The 22,696-nt window shown below is 44.5% G+C and overlaps 1 protein-coding gene across 1 annotated transcript in view; it reads right to left on the reverse strand.

The window, feature by feature from the left end:
- Positions 1-2,288: 2,288 nt before the first annotated feature.
- The window catches only part of AGPAT1 (1-acylglycerol-3-phosphate O-acyltransferase 1), a 36,137-nt gene continuing 15,729 nt past the window's right edge, over positions 2,289-22,696 (reverse strand). The window contains exons 2-7 of the mRNA XM_070936589.1: positions 15,455-15,644; positions 12,938-13,071; positions 11,457-11,632; positions 5,924-6,019; positions 4,203-4,275; positions 2,289-2,567 (exon numbers count right to left, since the gene is read on the reverse strand). Of these exons, the coding sequence (XP_070792690.1) occupies positions 2,425-2,567; positions 4,203-4,275; positions 5,924-6,019; positions 11,457-11,632; positions 12,938-13,071; positions 15,455-15,644 (812 nt within the window). The 3' untranslated portion in view covers positions 2,289-2,424. The remainder of the gene's footprint in view (positions 2,568-4,202; positions 4,276-5,923; positions 6,020-11,456; positions 11,633-12,937; positions 13,072-15,454; positions 15,645-22,696) is intronic.

Here is a 22,696-nt window from a genome sequence, read left to right on the forward strand (position 1 = left end):
AATTGAGCCTGCAATTACGGTCGTAAGTTGTGATGGTCATTAAAGAGGTTATCATGTGACCACACCAGGGGTGGGTTCTACCTACCTTTACTACCGGTTTGCAGCGGGGCCACGCGCGCTCGCTTTGCTCACGCGCATGCACAGAAGCGTTTTAGTGATGTCGGGGTCGGTGGGCGGAGCCTTCCGCCGGTTTTACTACCAGTTCTATAGAACCAGTGCGAACCGGGGGCAACCCACTACTGGACCACACCCAATTTCATGACTCTTTGTTTTTGACAATTAAACGAAGGCAGCAGTCGTAAAGCAAACACTGCAGTTGTTAAGCAAATCCATTGTTCACTAGGGAGGGTTTTGGGGGGTTTTTTGCCAGTGAGGGGGGAAAAACTCATTGCAAATATAAGTCATGTGGACTTCAACTCCCAGAATTCCCCATATTGGCTAGAGAATTCTGGGAGTTGAAGGTCATGGGACTTCAATTTGCCAAGTTTGAGAAACGTTGCTTTAAAAAGCTCCCGAAAGGGCAGAAGTTATAGTGGAGACAGACAGACACACACACACACAAACACACATACACACCTTGCCAATCTGCTACAAAGACTGAGGAAAAGGCACCACGTGTGGGGGGTGGGGGAATGAATTTTCGAGGGTTTTTATTAAAAGCAGGAAGGTCTTGGGAACACAGACTGGATAACGTCTCTTCACTCATCCCTCCCCAGATGGAAAAATCTCTTTTCTCCCCTCCCCCCCAAAGAAGGAATGTGTGGAAAGAGGAAAGAAAGCCCCCTGGGTCACCCACCAATGGGGGGAGGGGCAGATGGCAGAAACCTTCAGGGAAAATCCAAAGGCAGAAGAAAAGTACACAGAATATTTCAAGGAATCGCAAGGCTCGCCACCCCACGGAGTCAGCCTAGCCCTCCCTGAACCGGCACCCCCGTACCTCTCAAACTTTCGTCCTGGAAGGGGCAACCGTTTTCTCTTCTTCTTGGTTTCCTCTTCTCCCCGAAAGACCCTGCCACAAACACTCCCCACCCCCAGTTGCTCTCCGGATGCCAATGGCCCCGCTTCCCTCCTTTATCGGATGCCCCTCATCTCCTGTCCCGTTAACACCTGGCTCAAAGGCCCCAGCCTGAGGACACAACTTCCTGCTTTTTGCAACCCTCATGCTTAATTTGGCCCTGGGGAAAAGCCCTTGCCTGCACACCCTGCCCTGCCTCTCCCCTCCCTTCCTCCTCTTTTCCTTTGGGGCTCCCTGATCCACAGCTGGAGAGAGGTGACCAATGCCAGCCCCTCTCCCTGCATTTTTTCATCTGGCAAACTGGTCTGGCCCCCATCCTCGCCTTGGAGCTTAAGGTATTCTCCCAACACTGAATGAGGGAAAAGTTAAAGGCCGACAAGCAACCGGAGCCCCCAAATCCTGTTCTCTGCCCATTTCCCCACCCAAATCCATCCTTTTGCCTCCCTTCTCCATCTTCCACCCAAAGACACAAACAACCTCCAGTGAAGGCAATCCAAGCGATCTCTCTCTCAGCTTATCTCTGATAGAAGAACCCTTTGGCTCCCTTTTCACCCGTCGGGTGGAAGCATCAGAGGGAGACAGATCTCCTTCCTTTCTCCTTCCCTTCCCCTTTCTGCCAAGCCTCCTCCCTGGAAGGAAGCAGTCCGGTCCATGATTGGAGCAGAGTCAGGCTGAACAGCCTGGGCCCTTTGCTATTGCATGTTCTGATGGATCGGCCAGCATTTCCTCCCCGGTGCGGGTTCCCTCTGTCTTTCTCCTTCCCCAAGCGATGGTGGGTCCAGAGTTCTCACACACAGGGGCTCCGCAAGCAGCTGGGGCGTCCCCACGGCATTGCTCCGAGTCTGAAATTCACCAAGATCCCCCTGGTCCTTGAAGCAAACCAGGGTAAACCAGGCCCATGGCTCCCTCTGCAGGTTCCCAGGGGTGGTTCAGTTGCTGTGGGGTCCGTGGTTCAGCCTGGAAAAAACTTCCCAGAATGGGAAACGCACTGGCCAAGTCCAAGATACTGAAATGGAACAGTCCACATGAACAAAACGGGGGAGCAAGGAGGAGATGGAGGCAGGGACCGGACTGTACCATCTACTGGGGGAGTCAGAACTCTGATCCAGAAGTGAATAGGGCAACGAGGGTGGCTTGGGATCCACTCCGCTCCCAGATCTCCTAGCACATGTGGCTGAGTCCAGCCCCCTCCCCACCCGTTTCAAGCCCCCCCTTCTTTGCCGCAAGGTGCTGTGCCCATCACTCCTCTGCCAAAACTGGTTCCGATTCGTTTTCCCTCCCCTCCAAGCGCTGCCCTCTTCTGTCTTGGTCCCGTTATCTTCAGGTTGGCTGCCTGTGGGTGCAAGCTGCTCCCAGTCGCAGCCCGCCTTGCTCCTGGGTCAGACGTTGGGGGGAAGCGGTGGCGGAGGTCACTGCGGGGGACCCAGATCCGCGGAAAGCCCCTCGAAAGCAACCAACATGGCTTGGCGCACTCGATCCGTCAGAGCCGGCACGTCGTCGGCTCTCAGCCCCTTCGTGGGCACGGAGGACAAGATCTGGACAATGCAGCGCCCTGCGTTCCGAGAGAAAGACAAGACTTTTGAAACAAGCAAGACAACTAAAAGGCCCCAGCAGAGCGCAAGTGAAGGCATTTTCCCCTTCAGTAAATCTGTAAAGAGGTACATGCAGTCCAGGGGTGGGGAACGATGGCCCCTTTATGACTTGTGGACTTCAATTCCCAGAATTCCTGAGCTGGCCATGCTGGGGGTTAAAGTTCACAAGTCATAAAGGAGCCAGAGTTCCCCACCTCTCATGTAGTCCTTGGCTTACAACCATCTATTTAATTACCGTTCGAGGTTATAATGGCACTAAAAAAAGCAACTTGTGACCACTGCAGTGTCCTCATGGTCACATGATCAAAATTTGGACACCTGGCACAACTGACTTATATTTATGATGGTTGCAGTGTCCCGGAGTCATGTGATCACCTTTTGCAGCTTTCTGACAAGCAAAGTCAGTGGAGAAGCTAGATTCACCTAACAACCATGTTACTAATTTAACAACCACAGTGGTTCACTTAACAACTGTGGCAGAAAGGTTGTAGAATGGCGCAACATTCACTTAACAATGGTCTCGCTTAGCAACAGAAATTTTGGGCTCAATTGTGGTTGTAAACCGAGGGCCACCTATCTCTTTTGGGATTGCACATCTCTTTTGACAGACTGGATTGTTAACTGATGCTTCCATATTAACCTTTGTTTTTTACCTGTCACATTTGGATTGTTCTTAAACTTTTCCTGGAATCCTTGACAAGCAGCTATATTAGAAAAGTCACATACAATCCAAATAAATCTTCATATTTTTTTTTAAACTTCACCGAGTTGCCTTCTCTTTCTTGAGAAATTTTGGGTTCAATTGTGGTCATAAATCAAGGACTCCCCGTGTAGTCTCCATGATGTTTGTGAAATAGAAATGGGAAATGCAAATGTAAAGGAGGGACCTTTCACCAGTTATGGTGGACATGTGATCAAGCAAAGAAATATTGGAGAAGGATTCATATTCTAATACAGGAAATTCTTAAAGTGAATGTAAAGATAAAACCAAAAACTTTTCTTTTAGGTTTAATGGGAAAAGACTTGGAAAAAGGTTTTGGAACTTTGATGTTACATCAAACGGTGCAAGATTGCTTTATGCACAAAAATGGAAGGACATTTCGATCCCAACAATGAACAAATAGCTGCAAAAGTTGATGGAGTTAGCAGAGATGGCTAAATTGACTGCTTTGATCAAAGAAAAAGATGCAAATACTTTTATTTCTAAAAGCGGAAACCGCTTCTGGACTTTGTGGTTGAGGTGGGAAAAAAATGAAGCTTTGATTTTGGGTTTTACTGATTAGATAGATTTGTTGTTATAGAAATGGCCAATTTATACTATTATATAAAAGTAAAAAGTTGAGGTTTGATGTTACTATTTTATTCTACTGCCCCAATGGGAGTTGGAAGTTTTTTTCTTTTCCCCCTTTTCTTTCCCTCACTTTTCCCTTCCCTTTTTTTCTTACTGTTTGCTTTTGTATTTTAGATTATAAACTAATAAAACTGTAAAAAGTGATCTCATTAGGCTTGTGGGCAAAACCTTGGGGTGGGCCTTGATTGAAAGTACCAGTTATTCTGCTCCTCACAAACGAACAAGAAATCAGACATGGAGTCACCTGTGGTGAAGCGCCTATCCTTCTTACTGTAGAAATCTCGATACGATGAGATTACAACAGGGACGAGAGGAACCTTGTCAGAAGAGAAAAGAAAGTAAAGGGAGAGAGCTGCGGCAGCTGAAAATTGCTCAACATATTTCGGCCATTTGCCCCTGAAACAGAGAAGGCTGTGCCTAGCAACCACCAGCTGCCATTCTGTGCCTAGCAACCACTGGCTGCCATTAATGGTGGAAAACCACCTCCAAATCACTTTGTATTTTTAATGCACACCCAGCTCTTCAAAACATTTCTAAAGACCTTATCTCTGCCTGCCTATTTTGTACAGAGTTCAAGCCTCTTTTTTTGATTGTTCAATTGTAAACACATTTATAGCACAGCTTATTTCAATAGAACTCAGGATGTGATGCAACTATTTTTTTAAAAAAATACACACACAACGTAATTTCTAGGAGCTTAAGTTCCTCTATTTTTTTTTTAAAGAAAGACAATGCAAACAGGGTTCCCTCCGCTACCATTCCAAATCTAAGTTAGGGAAAAACTCTCTTTTATATGATGCACAGGTTTTTTTTTTAAAATGAGCGTATCAGATCAAGCAAATTTGCTTTGGAGTCCTGGATATGTAGTTGGGTAACGAAATGGTCAGCGAGCAAACAATCAAAGCTCAGAGAGCCCCAAGGAATCCACAAGTATTCTCACATCTCTCACATCCACAAATATGAGCTACAAATATTCTCTTCTGTCAGTACCGCTTAGGGGTGTCAAACGCTTCGCAAATCTGCTTTGTCCAGTTTATTTTAGCTTTGATAAAAATGGGAAAAATGTAGGGTGCGAAAACTCTCCTTTCCTAGGTCACAGTAATGCTATTTTACTCTATGCTGTCATCTGCCACTATCTGCCACTGTCTTTTATGAAACATCTACTCTCTTTTCAACTCATCTGGAAATTCCAGCTCTGGAGAACTTCAGTTTGCATTCAGGGTAAAACTGACTTTTTTTTTTTTTAAGAATGGGGATTAAAATTCTCCCTACACTAAGAATTTCAAAAACCATTTCTTTAATTGGCTTCTAATGGCAGGGACATCCTTCTCTATGGGATCACCCTAAATGAGGACAGATGTCTATGGAGATTCTCGGTCATCCAGGTCATAGTTGTCCCAAAAGTGCTTTTTTCAAGAGGCAACTGGACTTTTTGGATTTTCTTTTTGAAGACATTTCGCTTCTTATCTAAGAAGCTTCTTCAGCTCAGAGATCAGACCTGAAGAAGCTTCTTGGATGAAAGCGAAACGTCTTCAAAAAGAAAATCCAAAAAGTCCAGTTGCCTCTTGAAAAAGCACCTTTGGGACTAAATGAGGACAGATTTCCAGCTCGCTGCAAAGTTACACACACACACACACACACACACAGTTGCGGCTACCTAAATCCTCAATACTTATTCTGAGCTTGCCAAAGTCTGGCTTACCCTGTTCATCAATGCAATGGTCAGGCCACAGAACAGGTTTAATCCAGTTAACTAAATACAATGTAATCAATCAAATACAACAGTTGTGTTGACATAATATACAACAATCCAAAGGCTCTGGTGGATAGTCTGGTTCATATTGTGGGCTCAAATAACTCTGAACCTCCAAACTCCCCCTTTTTTGGTGTATCTGGCAAAGAGCTGCCAACCATCTCTTAGGGTAGGTCGGAGAAGAGAAGGTGAGACAACGGAGCACCCCTTACCTGGGTTTGCACCGCCAAATGGAAGGCGCCCCGTTTGAAGGGCAGCATGGAGCCGTTATGATTCCTGGTACCCTCAGGAAACACCCAGACCCGAACCTGCAAAGGAAGACCGAGGAAAGGAAGAATTGAGTCCCTTTCATGAAGACGCACATAAGGTTAAGCAAAGGATCTATTGAGAAATGGATGTTTTGAGAGTGGGTCCCATCAGCCCCTCGAGGCACTCCAGAACAAGAAACGCGAACCATAACTACTAACACTACCAGGGGTGGGCTTCAAAATTTTTAGCAAGGGGTTCTCTGCCCGGTTGCTGGGTTGGCGTGGCCATGGTGGGCATGGCCTAGTCGGCCTCCTGCACCACAGCAGGGGGGGAGGGGCGTTTTTGTCCTCCCCTGGCTCCGGAGGCTTTTCTTGAGCTTCCGGGAGGACAAAAACAGCCTCCCCAGGCTCTCTAGAGGCTGGAAACGGGCCTAATTCCAGTAGGCCCGTTTTTCACTCTCCCCAAGCCTCCATACATGCCCTGCACTTACCTGCATCCAAAATGGGCCGTGTGGGGACTCCTGGGAGGGGCAGGGTGGGTGGGGCCAGCCAGGAGTGGGATTTGGGGGTTCTCCGAACTGCACAGAATCTTAGCTAGAGGTTCTCCCGAACCCCTGTGAACCCCCAGCAGCCCACCCCTGAACACTACCCTTATTGTAAGTTACAGTAACACAATCGCAAGCTCTTTCCCCTTCCTTCCATTTACTTTTGCGAAAACTAGAGAGGGCTCCTTCTGAGATACCTTTCTCCATCCTCACTCAGATTTCATTTATCAGACCATCGACTAGGCCAGGGGTACCCAAACCCCAGTCCATGGACCATCAATAGCCTGCGGCATGCCAGCAACCGGTCTGTGCAAACAGGCGGAGACCCATCCAAGGGATGCAGGCAGCACACAAAACCACACCCCCTCCGGTCCACGGAAAAGTTTTCCATGGAACCGGCCCTGATGCCCAAAAGGCTGGGGGCTGCTGAACTAGGCTGCAGCTTTTTTCCCCTTTTTCTCCCAAGGTCATTCTCACAGACCATTACTCCTACAGGTAGTTCTCGACGTACGACCACAATTGAGCCCAAAATTTACATTGCTAAGTGAGACAGTTGTTAAATAACTCTTGGGCTCCGTTTTACGACCTTTCTTGCCACATTTAACGGAATCACTGCACTTGTTAACTTAGCAACGCAGCTGTAAAGTGAATCCAAACCATTTGTTTAGTAACTCTTCAGAGTTACAACGGCACTGAAAAAAGTGACTTATGACCGTTTTTCACACTTACGACCATTGTGGCATCTCCATGATCATGTGATCAAAATTCAGAGGCTTGGCAACTGACACCTATTTATGACAGTTGCAGTGTCCCAGGATCCTGTGGTCACCTTTTGTGACCTTCTCATCAGCACAGTCAATTTTTATTTATTTATTTAGTGTATGGCATTTATAGAGGTCATGCAATCTCTGATATACAAATTTAGTTTAAATAAAGCATCAGCAAATATGTGTATATATAAAAGATGGGAACAATACAATAATGGAGATAAAGTATTAAATTAAGATAAGAACCATAATAAAATCATAATGTGGAGCCATCAAATTGCAATGGCATAGACGTTATGTGTGGATCACAACAAATTGTGGCAAGTTCTTAAAGAGATGGGAGTACCAGACCATCTTATTTGTCTCCTGAGAAACCTATATGCGGGTCAAGAAGCAATAGTGAGAACTGGACATGGAACCACGGATTGGTTCAAAATTGGGAAAGGAGTCCAGCAAGGCTGTATACTATTGCCCTGCCTATTTAACTTATATGCAGAGCACATCATGAGAAAGGCGGGGCTGGATGAATCACAAATTGGAATTAAGATTGCTGGGAGAAATATCAACAACCTCAGATATGCAGATGATACCACTCTAATTGCAAAAAGTGAAGAGGAACTAAAGAGTCTTTTGATGTGGGTAAAGGAGGAGAGTGCAAAAGTTGGCTTGAAACTCAACATTAAGAAAACTAAGATCATGGCACCCAGCCCTCTCAATTCCTGGCAAACAGATGGGGAAGAAATGCAGGCAGTGACAGATTTTATTTTCCTGGGCTCCAAGATCACTGCAGATGGGGACTGCAGCCAAGAAATTAAGACGCTTGCTCCTGGGGAGGAAAGCTATGGCGAAGTTAGACAGCATACTAAAAAGCAGAGACATCACCCTGCCAACAAAAGTGTGTATACTCAAGGCTACGGTTTTCCCAGTTGCAATGTAAGGTTGTGAAAGTTGGACCATAAGGAAGGCTGAGCGCCAAAGAATTGAGGCCTTTGAACTATGGTGCTGGAGAAGACTCCTGCAAGCCTCTTGGACTGCAAGGCAATCAAACTGGTCAGTCCTAGAGGAGATCAACCCTGACTGCTCTTTAGAAGGCCGGATCCTGAAGATGAAACTCAAATACTTTGGCCACCTAATGAGAAGGAAGGACTCACCGGAGAAGAGCCTAATGCTGGGAAAGATTGAGGGCAAAAGAAGAAGGGGACGACAGAGAATGAGGTGGCTGGATGGAGTCACTGAAGCAGTTGGCGTGTTGCCTAAATGGTCTCCGGGGGATGGTAGAGGACAGGAAGGCCTGGAGGAACGTTGTCCACGATGCGTCAGACATGACTTCGCAACTAGCAACAAGAAGACTTTATGATTCAATACCTAAGGAAGATATCCATCTAAATGCTTCTGGTGTGGTTGTGGTGAGATCATCCCAGGTGCCTTGAAATTTCCTGAGGAGACCTTCCTGAATGACACGTGTTATAATTTGTTCTGGTGTACCATATTTGCCCTGCGGGCTCTCATCCAATGAGGAAGCCAGATTCACTTACGTAACAACCATGTCACTAAGTTAGTGACATGGTTGTTACGTAAGTGAATCTGGCTTCCTCATTGGATGAGAGCCCGCAGGGCAAATATGGTACACCAGAACAGTTGTTAAAACTGCAGTGATTCACTGACCAATTAGGGCAAGCAAGGTCATAGAACAGGGCAAAACTCAGTTAAGGACTGCCTCACTTAGCAACAGAAATCCAGGGCTCAATTGTGGTCGTAAGTCAAGGACTACCTGCATGTTGCTCCACAGAAGAGAAGACTGAAGGGAGACACTGTAGCAGACTTCAGTTATTTGAAGGTGTCAAATGGAGGACCGAACGGACAAAGGGTTGAAGATCCTGAGGAACACCTTCTGTTTAACTTTTGGGAGGAATTTCCAAGAGAGTTGGAATTGTCAAGCAGCAGAATCGGTCGCTCGTGATGGGGTAGTAGGCCTCCTTCGCTGGTCTGGATAGCAATTGTCTGAAACATTTCAGCAGATCCCAAAATGGAACTGGCTTGGGTGACGTTTGAGGTCCTGTCCAATTTTGCTTCTATGAATTATGCAATGAAAATTTGGCCACAAGTAAACAGGCAGGACAGAAATACAACTCGGTTTCCCAAAATAGCCCATCCTGTGACCGAAACCTTCCATCAGAAGTTGCTGCCTCATGGCAATAACCAATGGCAGAAATTGAGACGTTTGTAGATTCAGCCTTGGAGTTTCCAGCCAAATACAAGCAGTCCTCAACTTACGACCACAATTGAGTCCAAAATTCCTGTTGCTAAGCAAGTGAGTTTTGCCCCATCCTACCACCTTTCTTGCCCCGGTGGTTAAGAGAATCACTGCAGCTGTTCAGTTCAGTTATGCGGTTGTTAAATGAATCTGGCTTCCCACATTGATTTTGCCTGTCAGAAAGTCGCAAAAGGGGAATGACATAACCCTGGGGCACTGCAGCCGTCATAAATATGAGTCAGTTACCAAGCATTCGAATTTCGATCACATGAGCAGGGGGATTTTCCAACGGTCATAAATGTGAAAAAAATGGTCATAAGTCACTTTTTTCAGGGCCGTTGTAACTTCAAACACTCACTAAATGGAACTGTTGTAAGTTGAGGACTATCGGTATTCAGCCTAAAACTGAGTGCGGGGCAAAACAGTTCCGAGAGATGAAATCCAGTGTTTTTCAACCTTGGCCATTTTTAAGACATGTGGACTTCAACTCCCAGAATTCCTCAGCCAGCATGAGGAACTATATCTGACTTTTCCCCCAAGAACATAAGCCAGGTTACATGGCAATCTTACTTCATTTTTAACTATACGACGACACCCCTGTGGGGTAGGCAGGAAAGAGAAGGGTTTATGTGACTGAGGGGAGACTAGAAGCTGGTCTGAGTCTAATCCAGCACTTCACTGCTGCCTCACTTTGCCTGTGGGGCTGAGAGGGAGGGACTGGCCTAAAATCCACCAGTTGTGGGCAGGGGAGGGGGAGGGGTGGGTGGGTCAGAAGGTGGACCTTCTTGGCATCATTTCAACATATTCACTACAGGTGCTCCTCAATTTACGACCACAATCGAGTCCAAAATTTCCATTGCTAAGTGAGACAGTTAAAGAGACAGTTTGCCCCATTTTACGGTCTTGATAGCTGCCATGGTCGGTAAGTGAATCCCTGCAGTTATTAAGTTGGTAGCACGGTTGTAAAGTGAACCTGGCTTCCCCATTGACTTTGCTTATCAGAAGGTCACAAAAGGTGATCGCACGACCCTGGGACACTGTAACCGTCATAAATAGGAACCAGCTGCCAAGTGTCCGCATTTTGTCATGTGACCATGGAATGCTGCCATGGTCACAAGTGTGAAAAATGGCCATAAACAGCCACTTTTTTCCGGTATTATTGTAACTTTGAAGAGTTACTAAACCAACGGTTGTAAGTTGAAGACTACCTGTACACAAAACACAGTGGGTAATTCACGTTCCCAATAGTGGGGAAAACCCGTCAACCCCTTATAAGAAATTGGCAACATCTCCCAAATTCAGATTCAGAATAGAGCTGAAGGGACCTTGGAGGTCTTCTAGTCCAACCCCCTGCTCAAGCAGGAGACCCTACAACATTTCAGACAGGTGGCTGTCCAGTCTCTTCTTAAAATCCCCCAGTAATGGGGAACCCACAATTTCTGTAGGCAAAGCTGTTCAACTGCTTAACTGTCCTCACCGCTAGGAAGTTTCTCCTTAATTCCAGGTTGCTTCTCTCCTTGATTAGTTTCCATCCATTGTTTCTTGTCCTGCCCTCTGCTGCTTTGGAAAATAAATTGAAATGCCCCCCCCTCCTCTTTGTGGCAGCCCCTCAAAACCTGGAATATTGCTATCATGTCCGTCCGTCCGTCCGTCCCCCCCCCCATCCCGTCTTTTCTCTAGACTGGCCATACCCAGTTCCTGCAACCGTTCTTCAAATGTTTTAGTCTCCAGGCCTTTAATCATCTTAGTTGCTCTTCTTTGTTACTTTTTCCAATCCCTCATTCTCCATTCCTCAATCCCCATGTTCACTGTCATCTGCTTATGGCATCGCCCTAGCTCAGAAGCAACTCCGTCCCGCCCGACTCCCTCCTCCAAATTTCATCAAAAGTTCCGCAACCCCCTTTCAAAAAAATAACAACAATAACCCTCACATCTTGGCTCAGCATAGTTTGGGCAGCCTCAGACATAACGCTGATGGCATCGTTGGTTTTCTTGCGGTTGATAAAAATGATGCCTCCCAGCCAGCAGGCCAACCCTGCTGTGCCCATATACATCAGCTCCTTCTTGGCAATTGGCACACACCGATCTGGCAACACCTCCATTAAACCTGTGCAGAGAGTAAAAAAAAAAAAAGGATTAGCTATGCTATGCTAGAAGTCATAGACTGGGGTAGGCAAACATGGCCCCTTTACGACCTGTGGACTTCAACTCCCAGAATTCCTGAGCCAGCATGTTCATAAAGGGGTCTGTCTATCTGTCTATCATTATCTATCTATCTATCTATCTATCTATCTATCTATCTATCTATCTATCTATCTATCATTGTCTGTCTGTCTATCATTCTCTATATCTATATCTATCTATCTATCTATCATTTATCATTGTCTGTCTATCATTCTCTATATCTATCTATCTATCTATCTATCTATCTATCTATCTATCTATCTATCATCTATCATTGTTTGTCTATCATTATATCTATCTATTTATCTATCTTCTATCATTGTCTGTCTATCATTCTCTATCTATCTATCTATCTATCTATCTATCTATCTATCTATATCTATCATCTATATCATCTATCATCTACCTATCTATCTTTGTCTGTCTATCTGTCTGTCTGTCTGTCTGTCTGTCTGTCTGTCTATCTATCTATCTATCTATCTATCTATCTATCTATCTATCTATCTAAACCATCTATCATTCTGTCTATCATTCTCTATATCTATTTATCATCTATCATTGTCTGTCTGTCATTCTCTATATCTATCTATCTATCTATCTATCTATCTATCTATCTATCTATCTATCTATCTCTATCATTGTGTCTATCATCTATCTATCTCTATCATATATCATTGTGTCTATCATTTTCTGTATCTATCTATCTATCTATCTATCTATCTATCTATCTATCTATCATCTATCATTGTCTGTCTATCATTCTCTATATCTATCTATATCTATCTATCTATCTATCTATCTATCTATCTATCTATCTATCTATCATTGTTTGTCTGTATCATTCTCTATATCTATCTATCTATCATCTATCTATCTATCTATCTATCTATCTATCTATCTATCTATCTATCTATCTATCAATCATCTATATCATCTATCATCTACCTATCTTTGTCTGTCTGTCTGTCTAACGTTTATCTCTTATCGTTCTCTCGCTCTCTCTATCATCTATCTATCATGTATCATCTCTCTCTTTCTCTCTCTCTCTCCTATTCATCCATCCATCCAATTTATTTGCTGACTCTGGGCAACTTCCACTTGCAAACTACATCGCAACATTTCTTTTTTTTTTTAAAACAAACAAACACTAACAACAACAAATGAACTGGTAGAACCCAGATCAAACTCTTAGCTCCTTCCCAACCTCCCCACCTTCCTCTGGTCATACCAAGCAAGTCAAGGGAGCTCTGGTGGTTGGACACCACCACGTAGGGCTCCTTGAGGTTGAAGTTCTCGGTCCCCCGCACCTCAATCTTGATCCCATAGAGATACTTTATGTGGAGCAACATGAATCGTAATATCCTAGAAGGGCAAGGAAGAGAGAAAGCACATCAGTGTGAATGTCTACCAATACATCAGCTTTTGGAAACATGGTGGTCCCTCCAAATGTCCAGAGGCTGCCTTTCACCATCAACGTTTGGAGAACAGCAACTTCACCATATGTGGAGGGCTGGTATGGATTGTGTTAGAAGAGGGATCTCCAGACTTGGCAGCTTTAAGACTTGGGGAAGGTGTCTAGGGAATTCTGGAAGTTGAAGTCCACAGGTCGTAAAGCTGCCAAGTTTGGAGACCCCTGAGCTAGAACACCCTGCCGAAAGCAAGCCTCAACATTTTTCCAAAAGTAAGGAGGAAAATCATGCACCTTGAAAGACACAATTGTTGCTCCCAGATGTCCCCACCAAACTCCACTGAAATATTTGGCCAGGAAAGGCTGGCTTGGGAACAGATTTGACTGGAGGACACAATTGTTTCAAAGGGCTTGTAGCTGAATTTAGATGTGATCTTCTTTCCCCCCCGTTTTTATTGCTTAATTTTTGTAGTGGGCGAGCGAGGTTTTGCTATTTCACTTTTGGTATTTCTATTTCTTTTCCCAAAGGTGCTGTTTCAAAAGGCAACTGGAGGTTTTTTTCCTTCCCCTTGAAGATGTTTCACTTCTCATCCAAGAAGCTTTTTCAGTTCTAGTTTCTTTCTTTTCAAGGAAAAAAAACCAACAAAATCCAGTGGCTGTTTGAAAAAGCGTCCCCCTCTGTTGAGAATAGCCATCCATGTCAAAACTGAACAGCCCTCTCTCAACAGGAGGAGGAAGGATACGACATCATCTATCTCCAGTCTACAATACAGTCCTTTCAACAGTTCCAAGAAGGCTCCACACCCATTTGCACCACTCAGGTGACCCTGAGGACACAAATAAACCTCCAGGTGTCCTCAATGACTCACTGAAAGAATGCAAATGAACAGCTGTCTGCAAGGAGCATAAATCCTTCCATTCCCCACCATCCAGTCAGAGCCGAAGAAGCTTCTTGGATGAGAAGCAAAACGTCTTCAAAGAAAACCAAGAAGGTCCAGTTGTCTTTTGAAAACACAACCTTTGGGACAACCATGACCTGGATAACTGAGAATCTCCATAGACATATATGACCACGGATATACAACATACCGTAGTTCTACTTTTATTCTAGTTAAGTCACCAAGAGTCATTTTGATCGCAATGGAGGCAGAAATGTTTTAAAGAAAATAATAAGATATAACGTGGTCGGTTGGTTTGTAGCTTACCACCATACTGTTTACAAATATAGCTCGTAAAACAAGCTTTGCAGCTTGCAAGTGGCACCAACTCATCCCAACAGGGATTTATTCAAGAAATCATGAGCTAGCAATGTAAAAATCTAGACCAGATGCTCCAACGCGTAAAACAGTCTTTCTGAAACAGGGCATAGCACAATCTCTCTCCCTTCAAGCCTGTGCTTTTCCTCCTTTTTCCACTTCAAGGTGACATTGGACGTCTCCTCTTAAAACAGATTCCCTGCTATAACCAGGCTGCAAGGCCACATATACAATCTCCTCCTCCCCATTTAGATTCCACAGAGCATCCTGTGTTGGTCAGGATCCCATCCAAACCAGCAACTTGCAATCCATGACAGCAGGAGACAAAAGGAGTAGGGATGGTTAAATTGGCAAATCCAATTTTTTTTGGCCTTGCTCTGTCAACAGCAAGCAAACAGCGAAGATTCTTAAACCTTGACAACTTTAAGATGTGTGGATTTCAACTCCCAGAATTCCCTAGCCAACCATGCTGGGGAATTCCCACGATGGCTAGGGAATTCTGGAAGTCCACACATATTCAACGTTATGGACAATCCCCAGTTTTCCCACAGGATGAGGGAGGAGTTAAACTACATTTCCCATTTTACACCAGCTGTATTAGCTGAAGGTGGATGCTGTAATCCAATACAGCAGAAAAGTGGATACACAGTAAGGGCAACCCTGTTATCTAACCAGCTGTGATCAGATATAGGCCTAAGTCCGATGAAGGCTTTCTCCTAGCACAGAGGTCAGCAACCTGTGGCTCTGGAGCCGTATGTGGCTCTTTCATCCCTCTGCTGAGACTCCTGTTGCTGGTCAGCTCCACAATTGATAGGGCTTTTGGTTAGGACATGTAGAGGAAAAAGGATGCTGCACTAGGAGGAGACTCTTTGGTGGGGGAACCGACTTCCAGTTGGTAGAGGAAAAAGGATGCCGTGCTATGAGGACCATATGATGGGGGAACCAGACTTCCGGTCGGCTCCAGAATTGAACAGGGGCTTCCAGTTAGGACCTTTGTGGCTCTTTGAGTGTTTAAAGTTGCCAACCCCTGTCCTAGTCCAAGAGGGGTGCACCCACTAGCACACACCTAAAACAGACTCACTTCATATTCTCCACGTCGCGCCCACGGACAGCACAGATCGGAATGGCAATGGCAGCCAGGAAGAGGATGTAGCTGTTGTAGAACGCCATCTTACAGAAATACTTGAAGGTGGCACTCCATTCATACAGAAGCGGGATGGCCACCAGGAAGAGGATGAGGAGCCACTGGCCCAGCGAGATCTCCATTTTCTCTGAAGAAAGGAAACAGGAAGAAGCTGAGTTTACTTCTGACACTTTCCTAGAAACCAAGAATTTTCTACGGACCCCAAAGAACGTAGCACACACAAAGTCTGTACAAAACTTAATTTACTAAAATAACTCAGTCTTTTTCAAACAAAGGCTGTTAATAAACTTTCTTAACAGCCTACAACAAACCAAAGATAAAGTAATCACAATCTTACTATGGTTGGCAGAAAGCACAGAAGCAATTTGCAGAGAATCCAGATGCAAAGGAGAGTGAACTAAAAGTTGTTCCCTACAAATTGCTTCTGTCGGCGTTCCTCCTTAAACAGGCTAAGGGAGTGGCCAATTAGCCCCAAGCCTTACTCTCGAGGAAACCTCTTCCTGAGGAGCCACTCCTGCTTTTGGCAGCTCTGCGTGGCCGTGCATCTAGAAGAGGCTTCTCCTCTTCGTCCTCTTCACTTAAAGGAGCTTCTGGAGGTTTGGAAGGCCCTGGCTGAATCCCTGCCTCTGGCACCGCATCTTCTCCAGCCTCCTTATTGTCTGACTCGAGTGCCAGCTGCCCAGGTTGCTGGCACAGCACCACACCAGCCTCCTCATTGTCAGAATCAGCTACAATCTGCCACAACAAGAGTAAATATAGCCTTGCAAACAATTTTGTTGATTCATTCCCCTAACCTTGTGCTCTTCAGAGGTCCCGGGAGGTTGCGTTGGCTGGAGACAATTGGTAGTTGTAGGTCTTAATATACCTGGAGGTCACCTGACTGGAAAAGCTATAGAACTAGTCCTCAACTTGTAACAACTTCTGGGAGACCACTGAGGGATTCACTGAATGTCCCGAAGGTGCTTTCTTTCAAAAGGCAACTGGACTTTCTTGTTTTGCTCAAAGACATTTCACTTCTTATCCAAGGAGCTTCTTCAGTTCTAACTGAATGGTGGAGAATGGAAGGATTGATATTCCTTGCAATCGTCTGATCGAATGGTGCAGGAGTATGAACAGATTTCCAGGAAAAATGCAAGACTACATGATTCAGGTGACCCTGAGGGCACAGATAAACCTCCAAGTGGCCTTGGAGACGACTCTCAGAAAGAGTACTAATGACCAGATGACTGCAAGGAATATAAATCTTTTCATTCTCCACCATTTTGTCAGAACTGAAGAAGCTTCTTGGATGAAAAGCGAAACGTCTTCAAGCAAAACAAGAAAGTCCAATTACCTTTTGAAAGAAAGCACCCTTGGCACATCCATGATATGGATGACTGAGAATCTCCATAGAGATTCACTTTCACAAGCCACTTATGGTCTTGAAGCATCTGGTTACAACCCCTTGCTTCAGGGCAGTTTTGTTCAACTTTAGCAACTTTTAAGTTCTATGGACTTCAGTTCCCAGAATTCCTTAGTCAGCATGCTGGCTGAGGAATTCTGGAAGTCGAAGTCTACACATCCTAAAGTTGTTAAAGTTGAGAAATACAATTCTCTAGGGAACTACCTTCACCGTTGACCTACTTTGACATTCAACCAAAATTTATTCTCCAGTAACTTAAATCTATGCAAGGTTAGACTCCATTTATGAGGTTAGACAGCAAGGAACCAGTCACTTATCAATTCAATGGCTGCAACTTTTCCAGGAATTAATCTAGCAATCTTGCTCAAAGGCATTTTTTTTTAAAGAAAGCACGGTAACAGTACAATCCCTCAGACGGTTGTCAAGGCCCCAAAGTTAAAAACATTTGGTAGACATCAAACCGCCTTTGATCTGATGTTTCTCTGCCATTATTGACTTTTTCAATGCGTGAAACTAAATCCATGCCAAGAGGCCCACTGCTGTCCCATGCAGATCATAAGCACAATTTCTGCTCTAGAACCTTCCGCCCCACAGAGGACCTCTGTGATAGGATCACTGACTTGTCTATGCCCAGAATGACAAGTAATAGGTTCTTCTCCCAGGCCCACTGGCAATTGTCTGAACTGGAATATTCTTGAAATGTTTTTTTCTTTACAGAATTCTTTTAGATAAATTCATCGAGATGAACAGGGTGGAATTATAGGTAGTCCTTGATTTACAACAGTTCGTTTAGTAACCATTCAAAGTTACAACGGCACAGGAAAAAAAATGACTAATGATCATTTTTTCACACATAGGACCATTGCAGCATCCCCATGGCCAAGGGATAAAAATTCAGATGTTTGGGAATTGGTTCATATTTATGACGGTTGCAATACCCCATGGTCGTGTGATCACCTTTTGCAACCTTCCGACAAACAAAGTCAATGGAGAAGCTAGATTCACTTAACAACTTCATTAGTAATTTAACAACTGAGGCGCTTCACTTAACAACCGTGTCCAGAAAGGTCATCAAATGGGGCAAAACTCACTTTAACAAATGTCTCAATTTAACACCAGAAATTTTGGGCCTCAATTGTGGTCATAAATCGAGGACTCCCTGTACAAGAACCCCAGCATCAGAACTATTTCCCAGCTGGAACGAATATTTTTCCATGTGGAAATTCCCTATTAGGCTGGACAGTTTTTGAAACTTTAGATCAGCCTTCCTGTGGTGCAGTGGAAAGACAGATGTTTTACCGATAAACAAAAAAAGCTTGCAGCTGACTGTTTACAGAACGGATTCCTGAATCTTTACCAGTCTGAGGGACCAAGTCTTGAATCCTGCAAGCCTCTACTCCAAAACCATTTAGAATAGGAGTGTCAAACTCAAGGCCCGTGGACCGGATGCGGCCTGCGGGGTGCTTAGATCTGGCCCGTGGGGCCACTCTGGAAACAGTGAAGGATCGGCCCACGGTGCCTCTCCCAGCAAAAACAGAGCTCGGGAGGGCTGCACACAGTTGGAAGAGGGTTGCAGGAAGCCGTCACAGCCAAAAATGGAGATCGGGAGCCCGTTTTTGCTGTCAGAGCCTCGGGCCACCACAGACGCAAACATGAGTGACGTCGAGCTAGCCACGTGCCCCCCCCCCGGATGACAAACACAATCTGATGCGGCCCTCAATAAAATCGAGTTTGACACCCCTGCCTTAGAAAACCAGAGAGAAAATCAGGCCTTGGAGAACAATCCAAAGGTCTTGGCTAACGTGGGAAATCCCAATAATTTGCATTCTGGAGTTCTTCAGAATAAGAGCATTTTGTTAAGCCATCAACTGAGAGATCTGTGTTATGTCTCTTCCTCTGCTGAGCCAGCCTAACATTTTCTTTTTCCCCTTATCGCAAAGATAAAAAAAACAAGAATAAAGAAGGTAAACAAAGAAACAAACAAAAATGCTATCCTTACATCCCTGGAAGCGGATTGAACTGAGCGATCATCGCCATAGTCCTGTTCTACAGGTAGTATAACTCAACTTACAACCGTTCGTTTAATGACTGTCCGAAGTTGCGATGGTGTTGGAAAAAAACTGAAATTGTTCTCGCACTTATGGCCATTGCAGCATCCCCACAGATGATCAAAATTCAGTCACTTGATAAATGCCACATACTTAAAACGGTTGCAGCGCCCTGGGGTCACGGGATCAACATCTGTGACCTTTCCAGGTGGCTTCTGACAAACGAAGCCCATGTGGGAAGCTGGAGTCATTTAACGACCATGGGATTCATTTAAAAACCAGGGCAAAAAGGTCATAAAATTGGGTGTAACTCACTGAACAACGGGAATTTGGTCCCAATTGTGGGTCAGAAGTCAAGATCTATCTTTACAGGTGGTCCTCAACTTACGACCACAATTGAGCCCAAAATTTATGTTGCTAAGTGAGAAATCTGTAAAATCCCATTTTACTGTGACTTTTCTCACCACATTTGTTAAGTGAATGGCTGTAGTTGTTAAATGAGTAACATTTAAGTGAATGGCTATAGTTGTTAAGTGCCCCCCCATGATCATGTGACCCCACTTCAACCATTCAGCAACCGGCGCATATTTATAGTTGTTTTCAGCATTCCGTGATCACTTGACCATTCTTTATATTTTTTGCTGAAAACCAACCTTTTCCTTCTAGATTTTGGCAATTGTTTTATCGATTGCCATGAAAAAATGGTCATAAAATCAGGTTGGTCACATGGATGACCCATTTTATAACCATCACAAATTATGACCATAAGAGGCAGGTTCCATTATCATTGTAATTCGAGGACTACCTGTACACTGTGAACTATTGCTTCCCTTTTATTATCTGCTTTTTAACCAAATATATTTCGAGCAGCTAACAACCATTCATAATATACAAGCCAGTATAATCAAACTAAACTGCAATATAGCTCAAAACGCCCCTAATATCAGAAAAACAATGGAAGAATGGCAAGAAATGTCACATTTCCTCCCATGACTTTGTTTTTTTTTTTCTTTTTTAGGAAAATCCACATCACTATTAATCACTCTTCATAAGGTCATAATATTGGGAAAGAAATCATTAGAACAGAAGTGAACAAAACAGAGTTGGAAGGGACTTTGGAGGCCTTCTAGTCCAACCCCCTGGTCAGGCAGGAAACCATTTCAGACAAATGGTTGTCCAATCTCTTCTTAAAAACTTCCAGTGATGGAGCACCCACAACTTCCGGAGGCAAGTTAACCACTGGTTAATTGTCCTGTCAGGAAATTTCTCCTTTGTTCTAGGCTGCGTCTCTCCTTGATTAGTTTCCACCCATTGCTTCTTGTCCTGCCCACAGTTGCTTTGGAGAATAGCTTGACTCCCACTTCTTTGCGGCAACCCCTCAGACATCGGAACAACTGCTATCATGTCACCCCTAGTCCTTCTTTTCATTAACCTAGACATACCCAATTCCAGCAATTGTTCTTCATATGTTTTAGGCTCAAGTCCAATGGTGGGATTCAAATTTTTTTACTACTAGTTCGTGGGCGTGGCTGGGTGGGCGTGGCTGGGTGGTCATATGACTGGGTGGGCATGACCAATTATACATCACTCACATCAAGGGGCGCCTTGCCTTGCCCCGCTTGCCTGGCCTCCTGAGCTCTTCTGGTCTTTGTCTATTAATTTGTCTACTACTACAGTGTCTGGTTGATTATCTAATGCCTGCCTGTCCTTCTGGATCCGGAACTCCCACAGATTCTTAGCTCTATTATTCTCCACAATCTTCTGTGGAAACTCCTTGATGGCTGGCTGGAGAATTCTGGGCAACTCCCAGAAGTCCATACATTTTTCAGCTGAGAGACACTGATCTACTCCTTGGGTTCTATCTAGTGTGGTAAATCCCTGCTTCTATGGATCTGGTGTTTAGTGCCTGTTCTTGTGCTGTTATGATCAGAGGTCAGTGCTGCCTTTTACACACACATCACTTCAGAAATAATTATAAAAATGATGATTCCTCACTCTTTTCTTTACTAGTAGTACGGTAGAAACAAAATAAGCAGCCATAAATGTCACCTAAAGTTGGAACCAGGGTTGAAATTCACATTTTTTTATTACTGGTTCTGTGGGCTTGGTGGGCATGGCTTGGTGGGCGTGGCAGGGGAAAGATACTGCAAAATCCCCATTCCTGGGGGAAGGATATTGCAAAATCTCCATTCCCACCCCACTCTGGGGCCAGCCAGAGTTGTATTTGCCAGTCCTCTGAACTGCTCAAAATTTCCATTACCGGTTCTCCAGAACCTGCTGGATGTCATCCCTGGTTGGAACTCTATATTTGGATTCTGATTCATATTTATTGTTGTGAATGTTTTTGCAAAACAGTGGCTGGGAAGACTTGCCACAGATAAGTTTACAAAGCACCTATTTCAAATAACATTTCTTAATTGCGCATTCTTACTTGCCCTCTTGTATTGTAAGACTGCATTTTGGATTCAAATGCAAAAAATATATATTTTGGAGAGCAGAGAGAAAGGAATGCTGCATCTGTTTGCAATTCTTTAAGGCAGCTGCATTTTTTTGTCCTGGGATTATGCAGCTGCCTTTCTTCCCCGGAAAAGGCCATATTTTGTTTCAAGAATTGCAGACAAATGCTTCCCTGTGCACCATAGCAATGCTGTGCATCCTACACTTATAATTTTTCTGCTTTTTTAAGACAGGTGGATGCACTTCTAAACAAAACACTGGCTGCAGATAGAGCTCTTTTTCATATTGCAGGACAGTTCAGAAATGGCTCAGTGAGTTAACAACTGACTGGCTGATTTTGGACCAGTCATTCCTTCTCTTGGCCCAGCCTACCTCACAGGATTGTGGTGGGGAAAATAGAAGGAGGAGGGATATTTGGAATGTTTGCTGCTTTGAATTACTTACACTAATAATAATAATAATTATTATTATTATTATTATTATTATTATTATTATTATTATTATTATTATTATTATTATTTTATTTCTATACCGCCCTTCTCCCGAAGGACTCAGGGCGCTGTACAGCCTATTAAAAGCACAAGACAAACATCAATTAAAATAATTTAAAATTATTAAATAATTCGGCTCAATTTAAAACCCCAGAAATTTAAAACACCCAATTTAAAATTATGTTGATAATGATGGAATATAAATAAAGAAATAAATTTATATTTATTTCAACCAGCGAGGTACCATGTTTCCCCAAAAATAAACACTCCCCCGAAAATAAACCCTCCCCGAAAATATTTCAATGCATGCGCAGGAGCTGGAAATCAGGTAGGCAAAGAAATCCTTGGAGAATTTGTTCTCCTACCCAGTGCGGCCATGTGGCTTCCCGGCCAGGGGGGAGAGCGTTCTCCCAGTCAGCGGGGCCATGCGGCATCCTGGCCTGAGTGTGGGGGGAGTGTTCTCTCAGCCAATATGACCATGCAGCTTCCCGGCGCTGCATGGGATGCAGCCGCAGCAGAGAAGCAAGGCAGGCAAGCTGGAAGCTGGGGGACGGTGGTGGGGGGCAGCTTGCTAGACCGCACCATGAGCGCCAAGGCCCGCATGGAGCCATGGCGGCAAAGCAAGTAAGATGGAGGTGGGGGACGGGGACGGGCAGCTTGCTAGGCTGTGAGTGCAGCGGCCTGCATGGAGCCGTGGCAGCGAAGCAAGCCAGGCCAGGGACCGGGGGGGGGGGGGGGGGGGCGTCTAGCACAACTCGTAGACTTACTTGCCCAGGCATTG

This window comes from Pituophis catenifer, unplaced genomic scaffold, assembly GCF_029215685.1.
Source record: "Pituophis catenifer annectens isolate HBS135680 unplaced genomic scaffold, rPitCat1.0.hap2 SCAF_2, whole genome shotgun sequence".
NCBI lineage: Eukaryota > Metazoa > Chordata > Lepidosauria > Squamata > Colubridae > Pituophis > Pituophis catenifer.